At 45.1% G+C, this 19345-nt stretch overlaps 1 protein-coding gene across 1 annotated transcript; it reads left to right on the top strand.

Moving 5' to 3' along the window:
• The first annotated feature begins 845 nt into the window (after positions 1-845).
• On the top strand, positions 846-19038 carry LOC121233459. Its single transcript, XM_041125039.1, has 6 exons — positions 846-986; positions 2818-2924; positions 11292-11416; positions 14661-14776; positions 15080-15259; positions 18901-19038. Exons 1-6 carry the CDS (start codon positions 882-884, stop codon positions 19036-19038), a joined length of 771 nt encoding a protein of 256 aa, XP_040980973.1. The 5' UTR covers positions 846-881.
• Positions 19039-19345: the final 307 nt, after the last annotated feature.

The following is a 19345-nucleotide window of genomic DNA, read 5'->3' as shown; positions in this document are numbered from 1 at the left end:
GTTTTTTGAACTGAGCATTGCCACCCTGAAAGCTCTGTCAGCCTCTTCTTCTAGGATTCCCCGCAGAGATCCCCACCCTCCTACAAGGCAGGACGTGCCCCAGGTTACAGGACTTTTGTTCCTTTCTCTGCAGGCTGTGCTGCCTCACCTGCTTCAAAGTCAGGTGCTTTGAAATGATGAACTGCATATTTGAGAGGATGAGGGAGTTTGGATTTATGGGCTCTTCCTCACTTAGCCTCAGCAGCACAGATCCAGTGGGCCCAAACATTGCCAAAAGATCAGGAGTGCGAGCGCATCCTTAGTGTAGACGGGATGAAGAATTACTCTGCAATGTGTATTGATGTAGTTTAGCATCATTTCAAGCAAAGGTCATGCAAAAAGGTCCAAATTGCCATGAGGCCAGTCTCCACGAAGGGTTTGGCTTTGTGGCAGCAAGGCGGCAAGGAACCATCTGTGTAGCATGTGGGCTGGGTTGGAAGAGAGGTGCTTGTGACGGTCCTAGCCAGGAAAATGCCTGATGATGGACATTTCGGTGGCTGGTGTTGCACAGTAGCTCATGGTGAAGCAACCTGAATGATAGGTAAGACCTGGAGATGAGGCTCGATTTTTTTGCTTTTCCTTTTTTTCCCCCCAGTATAATGAAATATTACAAGGGTTTTGCTTTGCACCTTTGCTTACTTATGCTCTGCCATATGTTTGGGTGTGGTTTAGCAGGCATGACAGGTAGCCACGTTGAGGGAGAATCTCAAAATGTGTACAGTGACATAGTGAAGCCTCTTTTATAGCGGGGTAAACAAATTTCACTTCTACTTCTTTATTTTCTTCCTTTTCCCTTGAGCAGAAATTTGGGAAAGTCATTTAATGTCACCTACTGAGTTTTAATGGAGGCTTGGAAGAAGAAGAAAAAAACCTGTCCTGTGTGCGCTTGTTTCTTAGGTACACCACATTACCCACAGCTAGTCTCACCACTCCCAGAGAAAGTTTGTGTAAGTCCTAAAATAATTTCATTCCACTGGCCCACAAATATTCCCATTTGGTCAGCCTTATATAGAGTAATTACTGTTTAACATGGCACCACAGCTGGGTCAGGGCTTATTTTGGGTTATGAGTTATAAAAAGCTGTTTGTAAAAAAAAAAAAAAAAAGAATTAAAAAATCACTATGTTTGTCGATCTGTCATCCTAAACAAATGAGTCTAGAAACTTGTTAGTTTACTTACTCTTTTTCACTTGTTTTGCTTTAAGAGTCAGCATTCATGAGAGCACTGGCATTAGTACCAAAGGCATTCAGCCATCTCAGCCTGGCTTATTTAGATACATCTGCACTTCAATTACAGAAAACGTAATTGTTAGGTAGCCAGGTGTTGTGGTGATATTGAGCAAGTATTGTGGGGTGGCACATGCTCGGGAGAGGGGGTCAAGGTTTAACCAGTGGAGACGTGGGAAGTTAATTTTCGTGAACAGGTGATAGGTGTGATGGGTGAGAAGAAGCATCTTGAGGGAAGTGTCTCAGCTCTGTGCTCTCTTCCAAGTAGGTCTTTGCATTTTATGTGCCTGAAGTGCTGTGCACAGAGCAGGCAGTTCATTCCCACACCTGTGCTGTGGTGTAATTAGCATTTTTTCAGACCATGCCGAGTCCAACATCAAAGTTCCTTCTAATTTTAATAACTTTGATATATATGTATATATATGCATGTATTTTATGTTTGTACATATATGGATATGGATGTGTGTGTACAGTTAGAAAAAAAGAAAATATGGCTATGTATGTACAAGTGTCATTTCTTATCTGCTGCTAAAATACAGGTGTCTCTGTGGGAAACAAGTTGTTAAGCTGTTTACTGTACAAGAGTTCAGGAAGTTGAGAGTATTATATTCACTTACACGATTTCCCATGCTGAGTTGGTCATTTCACCTCAAAAATTAGCATCCCACTCTGTTTCACAGAAGACCCCAATATTTTTAGTAATCATAGGAAAGAATGTTGTCCACTGGGACAGAGCAAGAGGCTGTGGATCAGGACTCAGGGTTTGGTTGTCTTTTTCTACTTATTTTATGGCCTGGGACAATTCTTAGCACTCTTCTGTGCCTCTGTTTAATAGCAAAATGGGACTAGTAACATCGAGTTACCTTGCATAGAACTATTTAAAGACGAAATTGAAGTTTGGAGACCTTTTACTAGCCTTTGGCATCAGAGAAATAGAGCAGTTATGAGAAGTATTCCTGTGGTTTGGCTTCATTAACAATATGAACTTCTTGAGAAAATGTATTAATGAAATGAAGCTGGGAAACAAACCAGAAGCGGATAGACAGAACTCAAATCCCTTCGTGGACAGTTATACAATGTGCTAAGTAAGGATGGCTGTATCCTTGGATTTTTTCGTGTGAAAAATTCTGTAATGCATATGGAAAATAGTTTCCTCTCTATAACAAAACCGGCAGGACAACTGACATTTCCGTAATTTTTAAGGCAATACAAATCTGAGAAGAAATACAGTGGGAATTATGAAAATCTTTCAAACTGGAAATCTGTAAACAAAATTGAATCTGGGAACACAGGCGGTTGGCTCAGAAATGGCTCTCAGGTTTCTTGGCTCCTTACTCTCCATCAGCTATGCCAGACAGGTGGTGAATGGCAGCCTGGAAGCCCTGTGGTCCAAGCCTTGGACCAGAAGCAGATACATCATGATAAGCAGAACTGGGGCGGGTGAATAGAGCTATGGACACAATTTTTCCTCTGCTTGGGCTTGCAGTTTCCTGTCAGGTCATCCATCATATTATTCCTTATATTCATATATTTCTTATTCCTGTTAACCCAGGTTGTGCCTGCTAAGTGTTGGAGGTGGAGAAGTGCACGCCCGTGCTCTTTGCCTTTCTTGCTGAGGACAGGTACAACGTGGGCATTGAGGACTGAACATATTGCCAGGTAAGGGAGCACACCTTCCTCCCTGCGGGGTGGAGTGAGCAGTCAAAAGTGAACTGACCGCCGTGATATTCGTAGCAGCACAGGTTATAACATACCGGCTCTGCCTTTCTGTTGGATATTTCCTACATGTTCATGGTAAGAATCTAATTATTTTTCCACCTACGGCAAATGTAATAGGTCCGGATAAATGTTGTTGTGTAGGCACTAACAGTAAAGAGAAAACAAGTTTGATCCCAGGCGGTCAGGGACTGAATCTTTTCCATTGTAGGTTGCTTCTTGAATTAGTCTGAAAGAGCTTTCATTCTATTTAAAAGGCTTTTATTGATCAAAAAGGCTTCGTTCATAGGCTCTATCTTCTTGAGTGGCTGAAGCAGGCTTGACTCATGATAGGAGTTCTTATTTGAGTTCATTTTTATCGTCTTTGTTGTTGCTAAATTTCATGCTTTTCGTCTTTGCAAAGGTAACCAGAAAAGAGGCACATGGTTTAGAGATATTAAAAAAAGTGTAGGTTTCCTTCCAGTCCATTAATCTTCTTTCATGGAGCTCTGTACCAGTTTGAGTGAACAATTGGGAGGAATCAAAACACAGACATCTAGACTATTACATAAGATCAAAAAGAGAACAGATTTGTTTTGAAGCTGGGTATAATGTATTTGTCCGAAGTCATGAACATTTCTGAGAGCTCAGAACATTCTTCCTGTTCTGCCTGAGGATGAAACTTAGATCATACGAACTGGAGAGAGATCCCAAAATATTTGAAGCCATTTAAGTAACTGTAGACCTAATTCAGAGTCCTTACTGAGTGAGGCCAAGCAGGGATTTGAACCTGATTTTTATGTGCCCTCTTTTCTTCTCTTTCGTCCTTTTAACTTGGAAGTTCCATCTTATATTGAAGAAAGTATCCCCGTGGATTTCATAAAAATTGATTTATTCAGGTCAGACACTTAGGATTTTTTTTAACTGACCCAGTGTTTTGTGTCCAGCCACCCCCACCCCTGAAATAAACAAATGGATTGCCTGTGGAAATTTCCATAGAAAATTTTCCTCTGTCTTGGATCATAATTGTATTATTTTACAACAGTTTAAGTTATAACTCTTCCTAACCGAACCTCTGTATCACGTAAAGGACAGAGAGCAAGTGGACCGTCCAGGCCAGGAAGATCTAGTATGTAGGGGACAGCGTACATCCCATGTATGTGCATCCAACTGCAGGGGATGGCTTTGCTGGGTTCACTGACCTCTTGTAGTCTGTATACATGTCTATTAGAAACAGGCTAGAAACTGGACTGAGCTCCTTCTGCTGCCAGTCACTTGCAGTCCCGAACAGAAAAGGAAACACCAGTTTTTCTTCCGTAGTCCGGATGCTGACTCACCTGTGTGGTGAAAGAAAATAGCCAAAGGGTTGCTATTTCACCAGTGTCCCAATGTGCCTGGGAATATTTCATCAGCTGCTTTACTTGGGCAAGTTAAACTGCAAAGCTTTAAGGCCTGAGGCCAGTTCAGTAGTTACTCACACGTAACTTGGTCGTGCGCTTGATGCCCTGTGTCTGATGTCCCCGTCACCGATAAGTAAGTTTTCTTTTGCAGTTGGTTTTAAAGCCATTGGCAACATCTAGTTGTTTTGCATTGGTGTTTCATTGATACACGGTGTCACTTCGAGCCCGTTTCGCTTGTAGTTGGAAACCTGTTCCAACTCATCTGCCTCTTCCCTGCATCTGGTTCCAGGCCTTGACCTTGACCTTGGTCTGTGGTAGGACCGGGGAGCTGACCCGCCGCTGCTGTGTTTCGCTGCCCAATAACGGGGTTTTGGTGGGGTGGGGAGAGCCAAGCTGACAGGGATGCCGCAAGATGAAGGAACCACTGTTCCCGAATTTCTGAAGGGCTGGCAGTGACCAGGCAGCACTGTTGTGGTAGCTGACCGTCATCAGTCATCCCGGTTCAAGCCAGGGAAACTTTCTCTGGCCTCGCGGAGTGTTTCCATGCTCTCTGCCCGCCCTGGAAGGCCTCCAGATGCCTTCAGACAAAGCAACTTTCTAAAAGCTTGCTGGGGAGGGCATCACTTATGGGACTGCAGGAAAGAAGATTTCTCCCCCTGCTATACACATTTTCCTTATTTTCAGAGCTGGCCACCCTAGTGAGTACACAAGCTGGGGACGCTAGTTCAGTCAGGCTACGAGAAAGGCAGTTTGCTCTGCTCAGGCAGGATGCCGATGGTCCTGGAATGGTGCTGGTTTGCCTGCAAGGTCAGGATCTGAGCTTCTTGCCAGGTAGAGCCCGGCCTGAAATTCCGGACTAGAGCGTGCAGCCGCTGCCTTTCCCTGACAGCTCACTGCAGCGCTGCTTCGCTATCAGCCTGCCATCTACGCTCACCTCTGCGAGCATGGCCAATACGGCTAATCCGTGCTTATCTGAATGCGGAGACATAGGCGGCAAGAGATTTAATGCAAATGTAGCGTCGCGCAGCCCTGTTCCTTCTCGCAAACTATTGATTACGTGTCTGATTTGCTCTCCCCTGATAATAGGCCATAGGCAGAAGCCAATAGGGCGAGGAGGAGGAAAACCTGTCATGATCATTCGATGCAGCCGGTGAGCCAATGAGAGGAGAAAGCCCGTGGATTGGGCTGGGAGGGAGCAAGGGTGGGGGAACTGTCTTAGCAACAGCAGAAAGCAACTCTTTCCCCCTCCCACCGTGCAACCGTGCTGGAAAGTTCCCGATGGCGTTCCTTAATGTATTTGTCTCGCATACGCCGAGTTCGTACGTGATTTGCGTGACTTTGCCGCGTGTGCCGGTTTACCCCTTTTCTCCGTGATCCTTTGGAAAGGGCAGAAGGGAATCACTTCTTTTTCTGTCCTGCTAAGACCAACTAGCGAGCTCAAGGTAAAGGGATCTGCTGCTGGATTCATTTCTGTGCAAGCCCTGAGAACAAAAGCGAGTTTTGTATTGTCTTTTTGCGGTTGGTATCTTCCTCGTGACGTCTTTCCAAGACAGGCTGTTGTTGAAACAGTCAGTTTCTTGCCAGCCTGTTGTGACAGTGGAAGCTGGACACCTTGACTGTATTCTCATCTCTGCTAAAGAGTCCTTAGATGAAACCAGGTGAATCACTGTTCTTCAAACTCCAGATCACTTCGTCAGGTTGCTGGGCTCTCAGGTCTGGGAATTAGAAGAAAAGCCTTCTCAGTTGAGCCCTCCCTGTGATCTGTGGGCTGAGAAAAGCCAGTCCAAGGCACCATACTGCTTTGCCTCTTATCTTTTATCTGCCTTACAGCAGAAAATGTTCTTTCTGTCTCTCTGCCTCTCTCATGGTCAATCTATCATTGGTTTAACCAACCGAAAATGAAAATGGCAGTTAAATTTGTCCAAACCTTTTGAACATTTATTGGAACCAAACATTGGCACTTTCAGCACTCCCTTGAAAATGACCTTCGTTGTCCTCCTCTCACCTGCCGCCTCCTCCTGCTCATAAGCATTCACAGGTTTATCTCACTATTTGCATGCTGATAATAGACATAGATTTTGTTAGTCCTGCATCTGTCCAGACGGCGGGGACAATAATAGAAGCACCGTCGGGACCAATATATATTGGTCTTAGGAGTGTGTCCAATAATGTCTGGGTCAGGGAGCCTTTAACTGCAGTGTCAGGGAATTTAGTCAGCTGTCATCGCTTCTTAATTAAAAATAGCTGAGACTCACTTACATTCCATTGCGGTGTATTAGCTCATTTGTCATCTTGTCCCCTGCTCTCCAGCAAACCCCCTAAACACCTTCAAAACCAGACAATAGATAGAAATGCTTGCAGCAGGTAAGAAGACAAGGGAGCAGAGAGCGGATAACCCGTGCCATAAGCTGCTCTTTGGGTCAAGAGATTGCAAGAGTTTAGCAGGATTCAAAGGGGATGGGGATACGTAACACTGCAGTATGAAATGTACTGTATGTATTTTATATGTATAAAACTAGCCTCTGCACAGGCATGTGTCAGGGAATAAATCAAACGGTAACTCTCCGGGGGTTACGTGAAACTTTCCTTGTGGACAAATCAACTTATGTTTTTCCATCTTGAGTTTCCAGCATCTTCCTCTGGTCCAGTACTCTCAAAGACAGAATGTTTTTTCGGTATGATCCAGTCAGACCTTTCCTATGTACAAACGTGATTGGATTCCTAATTCCTCGCTAAATGGAATTTAGTGGTATCTCTGATTGCTGTCACCTTCCAGTAGGTTTCACCAATTTATTTGTGATATTCCTAAGGGGACAGGGAGATGGGAGGTTACACGGGGCTTCGGGAGCTGCAGAGGGAAATGAAGAGCATGCTGTAATATCATTACTGAATGAAAATGTATCCCCCTCCACCTGCCAAAAAAAAAAAAAAAAAAAGATTTTAATGTGATTCTAGCTAATGCTTGGAGCCAAGGGACGTTTTTGGCATAGGGAGAACTTTTCTGGCTTCCTTTTTACAAGTAAATCAGAGGTGGAAGGGCATTAGACTGACTAACTTCCTGAACTGGAAGTTGCATCCGGATTACCATATTTAATTGTCTGCGATTGACCTATCTTCCATGAATTTTGCTAATCCATTTTTGAACCTGGTTGTATATTTGGCCTCCACAGCATTGGGTGGTGATGAGTCCCACCATTAAATCACATATTGTTTGAAAAAGTTCGTCCAGGATGTCCTGTACAATGCTATCAATCTGTCCCGTGAGTAAATGGATGGCTGTTGCCAGGGCTTCAGATTCCCTCAGCCCAAATCGGTGGTAATTGCCCTTGAGACCACATCCATCCCACTCGAGAAGGGAAGCAGCATCAAACCTCCCGTGCTTCAGCACCCAGCTTGGGCTGCGAGGGACCGGTGTTAGCTCCCACACAGGGCAGTTTCTGCAGTCCCACTGCTAAATGGTGATTTTTCTGGCCATACATAGTTATTTCCCTCAGGACTGTGTTCCTGCTGACTTGACTGAAGATCCAGTGATACTTGTTGGTGTTCTAAGAATGTTGTATCTCCCGTAGAGGGGAAATTCACGTGCAGCTTGTGGGATATACCTGGATTAATTTAAGATATTCTCTTCAATCTCTTCAGTTTTTTTTCTGAGTCCAGCTCAAGAAAGCTGTGTAACAGTTTATAGGGATAAACAAGGAAGTCCACTGGTTTGACTCGATATTGTTTGGAGATTTTGAGTTATTCCGAGGTGTGCTGGTACAGGAAATTAGAAGCAACAAGTAAAAGCTCATCTGAACCCCAAAGCATCAAGCTGAGGACAGACCTTCATGTTAGTAGAGACATTTTCAGACTGCAGAATTTTTTTTTAAAACTAATTAAGCTCTGATGACTTCAGCTATATTTTCAGCCTCTGATTAAGGCCATGATACTAATTAAACTCTTGAATTATTAAAAATGCAAATAGTGAGACCTGTGTGCAACAGCAGACTTGCGTTTCCACGCTCGAGGACAGCAGTGGGGATATCTGGCAGAGTCTCTTGTGGTCACAAGTTTTTCTCTTCCTTTTTTGTTTAAAATGGCTGCACTCCACTCGATGCAGAACTAAAAACGTCAGCTGCTGGGGTAAATGTCTCGGCTGCCTTGCAGCTAGACAAGTAAGTTTGATTAAAACACAGCAAAGTTTTGGAAGGAACTCTGGGTCTCTTGACATCCCGACTGTGGCATTTTCACTGAATGGGCTGTTGGGATTGAAATACCATCTAGTCCTTAGAGAGCGAGTCTGCTTTCAGTAGCAAAACTCTTGGAGCTGCATTTAAGCTACCTACTTTGTTGTCATAGTTCAAGAGCATGATAAATTATTTAGACCTCTAGCTGTCCTCCCAGATCCTCTCTCTCTCTGGCATACCCTATGACATACATCCACCTCCAGTGAGGTGTCTACACCAGGAGGTCTGATTGTGGCCTTTCCTTCAGTGCAGGTATGTTTTGGTTGTGGCCCTACTAAACGGTAGGGGATCTGAGGGACGTTTTGATCTCTTTACTGTCAACATCTTAGCAGGCACCGAGCACCTCTTCTGAGTAATAGCCATCCTTGTGTACAAATACGTCTTTTGAAGTAGGATTTTGTAATCATAAGTAGGACTCGTCTCCAGATGGATAGTCTTGCAGAAGTACAATTACCTGGTCTTTGAGGTAAGATGGAGCTCTGTAGGCTGGGAGTTGGGCAAGCAGATATTGCCTCTCGCTGTCTCACCAGTCTCTCCGCGTACCTAGATCATGGAAATTTCTGTGTTTATTATAAAAGGTTTTTGCACAGCTCCAGAGCCAAGAGCTGCAGTGGTACCCCGAGTACCACTTCTGCGTCACTGCCTATACCCTCGCCAGTCTTCTGGATGTGCAGCCCTTCTTCTGGTGGAGGCAGCGGCCCGTGGGACTCGGAAGTGTCTGTCCCGTCCCGTAGCCCTTTTGCCTTGCCATTATGGAGGCTCTGCTGGATCTGGCAGTGTTTGCAGCCAGTACCAGCTGGGATATTAGAGGGATATGCCAGTAGGCAGTCTAGTTATAACCTGCCCAGAGGGAAGTTTCTTCCTAGTGCCTATTTAGTTCATAATAGAGACATAAATTAAAAAAAGGCGCACAAGACACTATTCAAATGCAGCAAGTGCATGTCATATTTAATAAACTGGAACCCTCGCTGGTGTGAAGTGACAACAATTTATTGGAGTCACTTATCAGATAAAAATACGACTCGGTGTCTACAGCTGAGTCCGGTTAATGGCAGGTGTGATGGTAAAGCTATGTCATTTTTTGCTTCCTCTCTCAACTGTCCTTTTAGTATGTTAAAACAAAGAAATAAGTGGCCATTACTTTACCTATGACAACTGATTTTTTTCATTCTCCTGCTATAATGGGCTGCAGGTGTTTCACAGCCAGCCCAGGCTAATAAGGACAGACATTCTGGCCGCACGCCAAAATTATAAAACTGTCCAGGGAGAGAAGAAAAGAAAAGACAGGGGAAGGGGTGGGGGGTGGGAAGGAAAGAAAAAGAAAGCACGGGAGTCACTCCATGCTGAGATTTTGTACTTTTGTGTCTCCTGAAGTGAATACATCAGTCAGGAATCAAAGGTTTGAAAAGTCATTCAGCCCCTCCAAATTAGGAGGCGAACCATCTGCATGACAGGATGGAGCTCTCCTCAAAGGCTGCAGGCCAGGGCTGATCTCAGTGACACCAGGGTAAGCCTGGAGTATCTCCACCAGAGTTACAACCAGCTCACCCGGGATCTCAGATTCTGGCCTGGTGCACGCATCTCCCTGCCAGAATAACATTTTGGACCCAGCCCTTTAATGTTGTATCACCATAGTGACGGGCTCCTCTGTTCCAGAGCTGATGAGGAATCACTGTGGAGTTGTCCAGTGTTAATTAATCCCTTTCAGGCAAAATTTGAACTCGGTGGAAACTGCAAAGACAAGGCAGCCCATTCAGAGCTCTGCAGCCTCTCACCCTCTCCGATTTTAGCGATATGTCTTGCCCTCAAGTCCCATGTGCCACAGCCAAATCCCTTGTGTTTCCTGGAAGTTAGAGCAGTGATGGGAAGTCAACGGGAAGGAAAGATGTGCAGTATGAAAATGGAAGGTATACATGTCTCCTTACAGCTTTGCAGATAATGGTGTTTGGAAAGACTGGGTTGTGATGCAGGCTTCCCAAGGTGCTGCAGTTTTGGGTGCGAGCCAAACAGCAGCCAGGATAACCGAGCACAAAGGAAGAGCTGGGTCTGAGGCGCTGGCTGGCTTAGACCGTTTGGCTTGAATTGCCCTAAGGCATTGTAGCTAATGGTGAGAGATCAAAGTCCCCAAAGGTACCTCTCTCACTGTTGAGTGCGTGAGTGCCTTGGGGATGTCAGGCAGGTTCCTAAAGGTAAGTGAGATACGTCCAGGCCTAAGGGCATGTCCACGGGGAGAAGGAGATCCCAAAGCTAGTCCTGACTTCAGGTAGCCATGGCACAAGGTCACAGAGGTGCTCTGATCCCGATAGCTAGACTGCTCATGTAAAACCGACCCGCGTGCATCTTCCTCTGCACTGCTCGGTGTTTCTGGGTCTGGATTAGCTCTCAGACACAACTGGAGTCTCCCTGACCCCAGAGTGCAGACATACCCCTGGGCCACATCCTGAAATATGCCAAAAGATGTTACCCAACCCACCAAATGGTTTGGGGTCCAGGTATTGTAGTAATGGACACATCTGAGGTAAATTTGCTTCACTGGATTTAATATGACAGATCCCAACCACAGATTTCTTATCGATTTGTTTGGAGCCAGGATTTGGTTCAGGCCAAGTGTTTTGTTTTGTTTGTTTATCTAAGATATGTTTTTGGATGCTTAGCAGGGAAAAAAAAAAATCATAACTGATGGAAGTTAATTATGTTCATTTCAGATCTCCTTTTGGCAGCTGGATGAGAAGGGAATGCCACTGCAAAGGAAGGATTACTGAGGCGAGGTTCAAGTTGTATTCAAAGGGAACACAAATGCTGTGCATTACACGTATCACCACCACGACAGGTCAGTACCTTTTCCCTGGAGTCACTGTCAGAGTTCTGTGGGTAGCATCTGTGATAACTCGGTCAGACCCTGTGTATGGATTTAAAGGTGATAAAAATGCCACAGTTGAAATTCTCTTATATCAGAAAGGAATTGCACAGTTGTAAGGCTTACATGATTTTAAAAATGGTATTAGATAAAATGTTTTATAGTAAGCAAATGGTTGATGAAAAGAAGTTTCAGAAAGTGCTTTGTAATGAGGCAGACTGAGTCGGCTTTGAATTTTCTGCTTTTTTGGATGGCCTTTGGGTTTTTGCATTAACCTGACTAGGTAGTTTGCTTGGAAAAGTCTGTGAATTCTGGCTTGTTGTTTGCAAAGTGCTGAGAACGCTATGACATCTCTGAAAATACAAATAATAATAGTGGTAATGAACAGCAGCTTATCAAAATCTTTTGTGATGGCTTAGAAATCCATGAATTCTTTTACTCTCTGATTCACCCCTTAAAGTATCCTGTGCTTTGATTTCTGTCTTTGGGTGCCAGTAATGTGCTGCTAAGATCTGGGGCAGTTCCTAAGAAATTGAATGCAATTTGCTTTCTTTGAAAGAGTTTCAGGAAGGGCCAGAGCTGCAACTGGTGCAAACCTGTGTCTTCAGTGGCTTCAAGAGAAGTTACTCCCTGATCTGGTAGTCAGGATTTGACTCTTCTGGTTAGAAGTTTAAGTTCCTTACAGTTCCCATAACCAGAACTCAGTTTTGTGATGGCTTCCTGGTGCTTTGATGATTCCTTTAGTTAACTTCAACATGGTTTATGCATATTCAGCTGCTGAGAGGACCAGGCGCCAGTGTAAACCATTCACATTTCATATTTGTGGCTTGCTTTGAGACTGAAAACTTTTTAGGTGCATAGCGTTTTATAGTGCAAGTGCACCGGAGCAGTTCTCATTCTCTCGTACTGTATGTGCAAACTCCTTAGTCGAGGACTGGTTCTGTCTAACATTAAGCATGTGGCTGGGCGGCCTGGGTCACAGTCCTATGCTTCCCAGCATACCTTTGGGTGAACGGAGAGAAATAAATGGGTGCAGAAGGCGACTCAGACTTCAGGCAGATTGAGTATTGCTCTGAAAGGGACCATCTCTCCTGCTGATCTTGGCAAGAGCCGAGGGCATAGCAGAAAGGGGACGGATTCAGGGCGCTGCTGTGCAGGCTTTTAAACATGCTGCAGAGAAGGATGCTGGAGGTCCGTATGGGGTGTCCTGGGTTGGGAGCTGTTGTGGAGGTGGGATACAGAACCACATGTATATTGGGTGGCAGGGACATTACTTCATTTTCTTTTCTTCTTAAGCTTATCTGAGGGGAGGAAACTGTAGACGTTATCTCTTTCTGAGTGGAAAAACTGATCTCAAGTATGTATGTTTGAAGCTAGCAACAGTGTGAGCCAGGTTAACTCGACTAAATAGGCATACGAGGCCACAAAATCTGACTGAGCCTAATTAGAAACCAAGATGCCTCCCAGCACTTAAAGGTTTCTTTTAAGATTATGATGAGCTGACAAAACATATTAGTGAGAGGTGGAATTGGTATGAGCCATGTTTGGCATTTTACTACTTAGTGGCAGCAACAAGAGGCCCTATGTAGAGATCAGAGCCACACGTGCACAAGCCTGGATTATTTCACCACACCTACTTTGTGGTGTTTAACACCAGCACCTATGCACAAAGCTCTCGGAGTCGATGGAGTGGACTGAATCACCTTTGGAGACGCTGCTGATCTGCTGTGGAGCCCAAGAAGACTACGCTCTTAACAAGGCGTCTCAATTAATCGCCTGCACCTTGTTGGGATGAATGCAAGCCAAGATGTGGTGTCCACTCATCACAGTGAGACAACACATGGCCCAAATAAATTGAAAAGGAGAATCCCAGGTTCTCAGAAATGCTTTGTAGAGAAGAGGCATTGCAGTCTGCCAGCTGTTGAGTGCTGCTGGGTAGTTTGCAAGCATGGGTGAGGATTAAAAGAGTTGAAGGAGGGCACGGTAGTAGTTTTATACGATTCTTTCCAAGGATTTATTTTGCTTTGAGGCAGTGCTCTCACTACCGCTAGCCTGGATTCCTCTGCTCTCCATCCTGCACATTGCATTAACACAGGCAGTGCACTGCCTCTGTTTGTGGGATCAAGCCATCAGCGCTGGAGCGGGGCCGTAAAACCGTTGTGCCTGAGCACAGCCAGGCTGCCAGCGAGAAGCAGGGCTGATTTATGCTGGCTGACGGTGGGACCTATCGCCTACTAAATGCAGCCCTCTCCGTTCGATGCCAGCAGGTGCTTTGCCCGTCTGGGCACTGCCAAGCTTCCTCCCGCTGTTCTCCCGAGTTCCAGTATTTCATCTTTGCTCGTGCTGCTGTTTTTAATCCCTCTGCCTCGTTCACAGCCCTTGGTGTCTGTTCAGAGACTCGGTCTCATTTGCTGTTGTCCCGGTGCCAGAATTTTTAAGTCCGAGGCGATGGAGCTGCCTCTGCATGGGGAGGACTCATGCTCGCTGGCTCCACCGTCTGGACCTGGCCCCGAGCACAGGGCTCAGCAACCCCTAACCGGTCCCCTTGCTTTCTCTCCAAGAATACGATTAGAGGTTTGAAACTGAGCAGACAGCTGGTATACTCTCCCTGGGCAGCCTCAGTGTCTGGGCCTCCATTGTTTTTGTCCAAATCATATCTGATTCCTTTCCAAAAGCGTTTCAGTCCGTAAAGCCAGACCAGGTGCCTTTGGTTGTGCTCATTCCTGAAATACCAGCTATGAACGAAAGCATTTTGGATTGGTCTTAAAATGGGTATGAAATTCATTTCAAACTGGGATGTGGTTTTTTTTTCCCAATTAAAGCATTTGACTCTTCCCTTATGCTTTCCAGATAGAAAACTGACCTTGTTCAAATCAGTCCTTGGTCTTACACCCAGTCTACTGCATCCTCTTTTACTAGATCTTCAAAATTGCTTCATGCCACGCTGCAGTCTCTGAAACCTGACCTCTATATACATTCTTTGCACCTTGACCTCTCGGGTTTTTTACATAGAGTAAAACTACCAGCAAGTCAGATGATAGGTTTTGCTGCAATGTGCTTTCCCATTCTGCTCAGTAATTTGCCAGAACAGCGGAAAAAGCAGAAGAAACCTTGCCAGCCAAAATTGGTGGAAGTGTTTAAAAGCTCGGGTGGCCTCTGAGCTTTGGTTTAGTTCTGCATCCCTGTTAACTGCCAAGCCAAGCGCTTTGTCCTCCAGACTGCCCTTCGTCTAAACAGCATGAGCAGTACCACTGGCACCAGGGCTGCGGAAGGGCTCCTGATGCTGCCAAGAAGATGGGCCCTAGTTACGGAGCGGAGATCTGCCAACCTTCTGTGCCGGGGAGTTTGCAAACTTCCACAACGCATCTGTTTTATTTCAGATCGTGGATTGCACTGAATAGTCCTTTTGTGCGCTCTGTCTCCAACTACTAAAACTGGCTCTGAAGAAGCCAGAGATAAATATGACAGCTACTGTTACAGAGTATCCCCTGGATACTATGGCCTGACCTGTACCCACTGTCTATCTTAACATTGTCAGTAATAATGTTTATATTGCTGTGTCAACTTCATTTCTTATCGTGTAACCAGAGATGGGCCATATGAACATGGAAAGCTTTTCTGTACCTCTGCATTCAGGGTCGTTTGGAGGTCCGCAGAAGGGACAGGCACTTTGCCACTGAACTGTTTACCCCGACAAATGCCACGATGTTCTATGTATCGTTCGAGGGGAAAACAATACTGTTTGAAATGACAGGAGAGCGTTACAAGGGTAGACTGAGTGGCACGACTGCGGATTGGCAAGTCTGCCTACCCACGGTATGTGTCGTTACAGCAGGTTTTGCAGAGGTAGGCTCTGTCCACATTTCCCGTGGGACGTTACCTTCCAACCTTGCACAGATTTCTCTGCGGGAGTTCAGATAGCTACAGTAACACTATAACTATAACTAACCACTGTTTTGTGTACTGTTCATCTGCATTTGATAAATGGGCTCCATTTTGCATTGTAGAGATTCTTATACTTCAATGGCAGGGGAAATGGTTTTGTGTATCTATCACTGGATAAAGGTGTGATTGCATATGACTGTATCAACAGCAAGGGAATATGAGTGTTCCTGTACCTGGCGTGGTATTTGTCGTGATCTGCCTGGGAGTGCCGGGTGCCAGTAAAGTGGTGTAAGGAGGAGGGCCGTTTCACTGCACCTCTGAGCAGCAGTCTTTGATGCCTGAATAAGGGTTTCCATCGGTCAATCTTATCTCCAGAGGGTGGATGTTTTGGAAAATTTGACCCATTTCATTTGTATTTAAGCATAGGCACCAGAAAGAAGTGCTTATGCCTCTAGTGCTTGCAGTTCAGTTGCTGGAGTGTCACCAGTTCAAGACATCACCCAGTCAGAGCCACTGGGAGCCCAGCTCTCCCTGTGCTGTCTCTGGACAGTGTTTGACTAGACTGCTTTTATCTCTCTAGCACGTCTGTGGGAGTTGAATCTTTGTACAGAGACTGCATTGCTTGGCATCTAATCTGCACTAGTTGACTCAGTCAGCCTCAGAAGGCAAGGGGGGAGGGAGATAAGTAGGAGGAAGAAAGGTGGGAGTGGAAAATAACATATTTGAGGGGACAGCAGGAAGCCTAGGCTCATTCGCATCTTGGGAATTGCTCAGGACATGACCAAGTGAGTGTTTCCTGATCCCCTCCTTTTTTTTTTTTTTTCTTTTTTCCCCTGTGGGCCAGGAAGAAAGGATGCCTGGTAGGGTACAACTGGGGGAATCCCAACATGGGTTGATGCCCTTAGCAAATGTCACTAGAAAGCCAAGTGTCCCAGGTGGGTTGTAACCTTTACTCGCCAAGATCGCTCAGTCACAAAGATTTTCTTTATATTCTTTTCTGTGGTACCTGGATTTCCATCCAGGAAAGATCCAGGAAGATCACCCATTCAGTCCAGACCTTGCTTATACCTTGAGAGGAGTTCTCTGCATGGAGGATATTTTAATATATGTTTGCATGTTATTGTTTGCTTTTTCTGTGGGGAGATGAATCAAAATGGAGACTAAGTGAGGTTCCTTGGTGAGGGAAGGAAAGAAAGATTTCTAGAAGACAAAAAAATACTACTGCTCTTGGATGAAAAGGATGGGGGTTGTTTCAACCTGCCGGTTATTTGAGAAGAGAGGCCATTGTGGAGGTGGAGCTCTAAAGCAGGACAGGAAGGAGAGGTGTATAGCTGTGTGTCTTTTCAAGTGCTTCAGGACAGCCCAACATAAAACTTGCCATGTGAATGTCAGATACTGTTATCTATTATTATGAAAGTTGAGGATCTGCTCACACTTTTAAAGATCAGTAAACCCACATTCTCTATACAGGCAGAGCTGGGATCACAGGATGCTCATTGAATGTTCCGTGTACTTCAGGTATTGATTATGTCTTTTCTTTGTCTGTCCTAATTAAATCAATAAATGGCCTTTGTAGTCACCTGTGTAGCAGGTAACAAGTTGAGCTGCTGGAGGTCACTGAAGAGGGCATCCCGGCAGCCTTTGAAAAAGAAAAGGATTTTGATCCAGAATAGTCGTGATGTCCTAGTTTCCCAGTCCCTTGGGCCAGCTTGTTCCTAGAACAGGCCTCTGAAAGCAAATAGAAAAGAACAGAAGAGAATTGTGTTCTCTCAGGGACGATCTAAGAAATCTGGTATTTCTGTTGTCTCAAACCTTTCAGTGTTTACTCCAACTGTCACCTGTTTTGTTTCTTCTATGCTTCTCTTATTAACATATTAGTAATGCTGTGATGATTAGGTGAGCAGATTATGTGTCAATGTTGCATTATGATTTAGTTTCTGGTTGTACTATAGCAGCTCCTGGGTGTACAGGCATTGATGGGAGCTGTATTGTGTAGGTTGCTGTATAAACCCAGTGCTTATTTATCAAGGTGAGATCATTTTCAGTGGAAGTGGGTAGAAAGAAATTTTGATTCAGATTCCTCTGGGTCCTGTGGTTGTTTGAAATCCAGATCAACTCCAAAGGTATCCAAATTTTACGTGCAATACATGTTTCACATCAATTCAGCCGGGGTCCAAGACCGACACAGCCTCATTCTCAGAGGTGAAAACAAATGCAAATCCATATGCTGTGGTTTGTTCTGCTGGATTAGCCCATTTTTTTCCCAGATTGATGCAAGGGCATTTGCAGGTGTTTTCTCTGTAGTAGTTGTGGTTTGACAGTGGGTCCTGGCATGCAGATGTTTGGAAGCGTGGCCGCTGTGACTAGCAGAGCTGGGCTCTGGTAAGGCCACTGCCGTTAGCAATTTTTTGCCAGCCTCCTAGGATAAGGGTGTGTGTGCAGAAACCTGACCCTTGTCATGTCCTTCCTTCCCTGGGGCTTTCTGAGGTGGTTCATCGTTCCTAGAACCTCACGCCTTGTTCTAGCACTTGAGGATTATCAATATAAAATAAAGCAGCACTAGTCAGATGGGATTTTTTTTTTTTTTTTTTTGGCTCAGGGGTATAAAAATGGTATCTTTTAACCTGTCAGTATGCATTTACAACACATCTGAGGTTTGAAAGAGGCTGTCCAAAAAGAAACCCAAGAGTAATAAGAGTGCCTTAGTAGAGCCAGTAGGCATTGAATAGTCTCTGTGGTGGTAGAAAAGCCTTAGGCTTCGACTGATTGCTAATTATGTGGCTCTATTCCTTTTTAAGAAAATACCATGCAAGGTTTGTGAAGGAGGTAAAGTGTGTTAATCTGTGGAGAGTTACCAGTTTTTGGGTTGGTGGTTTTTTCCTTTTTTTTTTTTTCTTTTTTTTCCCATGCCTCAGTTTGGTATTACAGACTGGGCTCTGGTTTTAGAATGAAGCCGCATTCCCAAGTTCTGCCATCCATCTCTTAGAGCCACTCTGTAAAGGGCACAAGTTATTCCACCTTAAAAAGAAAAGAAAAAAAGAAAAAGGGAAAAAAAGCAAAACCCACGCTGTGCAGAGAGGGAGAGAGTTACAGAAAGTGGGCCCCCTGCTTTTTTCAGAGGGGGAATGTAAGCAGATCCTTGCTGAAACTGCTTCACTCAGCAGTTTTCAGCTTGTTTTAATTGGACTGGCCTGAAAGAATTCTGAATGCTGTACCTGTGCCAATGAAAATGCAAATGTTTCCCCGAGACGAGGCACTCGGAGTGCCTGTGCCCCAGCTCTGATAGCAGCAGCAGGGGCATGGAGACACGTATGTGATGGGAAATGGGGAGGCCTTGATCTAACTCAGCTTAGAAAACAAAGGCCTTTGGAAAATGAAGCACGAATAAGGCAGAGCAGGGCAAAATGTAGGGTACCTACTGGAGCTCCTGCAAACCCAGGAGCTTTTCTGTAGTGAAGTCCATTACCCTCTCACCTGGCACTAGACTATTGGATCCTTTACTAATTTACAGGGGAACTTGATATCTCTTTCTTTCCGTTTTTGTTTATTTGTTTAATTGTTATTTACTGTAGAAGGTTTGCTGTCAGAGAGAAGGCTATTCTTTCAAGTGCAGAGATGCTGTCATCGTGCGCATCCTTATAGGCAGCGGGTACGGTGGTGTTAGGTACCACAGTGTGTCATTGGAGACTGTCTCGCTGCGGGAGAACTGAGGTTACACACCGATGCTGGACTCTGGCTACCTGCAGGAATGAACGGGGTGGGCTGGGAGATACCAGGGAAGTTTCTGCATGTGGAGCCTGGTGGCAGGGCTGTTGTTGAAGCAGTAGTTGATGGATGCTGCTTGATGGTTTGAGCTCTTCCTTGTCTGTGCTGCTCTGGCTGGGGACCCCTGATCTCGAGGGCTGTTCCACCTCACACTGGAGCCAGATTTTTTTACGGGTGGCTCGAAGGGATAGCATCAGAGCCAGTGGACCAGACACTGACTGTGTCTACTAAGGTGCTGGAGTTTGTCTTGAA

Source organism: Aquila chrysaetos, chromosome 8 (assembly GCF_900496995.4).
Source record: "Aquila chrysaetos chrysaetos chromosome 8, bAquChr1.4, whole genome shotgun sequence".
NCBI classification, from domain to species: Eukaryota; Metazoa; Chordata; class Aves; order Accipitriformes; family Accipitridae; genus Aquila; species Aquila chrysaetos.
This window is presented reverse-complemented; position numbering and strand designations above follow the sequence as displayed.

Coding starts and splice junctions, on each gene's coding strand:
- LOC121233459 (XM_041125039.1), top strand. CDS start 882: ATGGAGGCTTGGAAGAAGAAGAAAAAAACCTGTCCTGTGTGCGCTTGT. Junction 2,925..11,291: donor AGGACTGAACATATTGCCAG/GTAAGGGAGCAC, acceptor TGTTCATTTCAG/ATCTCCTTTTGGCAGCTGGA. Junction 14,777..15,079: donor CGGAGATCTGCCAACCTTCT/GTGCCGGGGAGT, acceptor CTCTGCATTCAG/GGTCGTTTGGAGGTCCGCAG.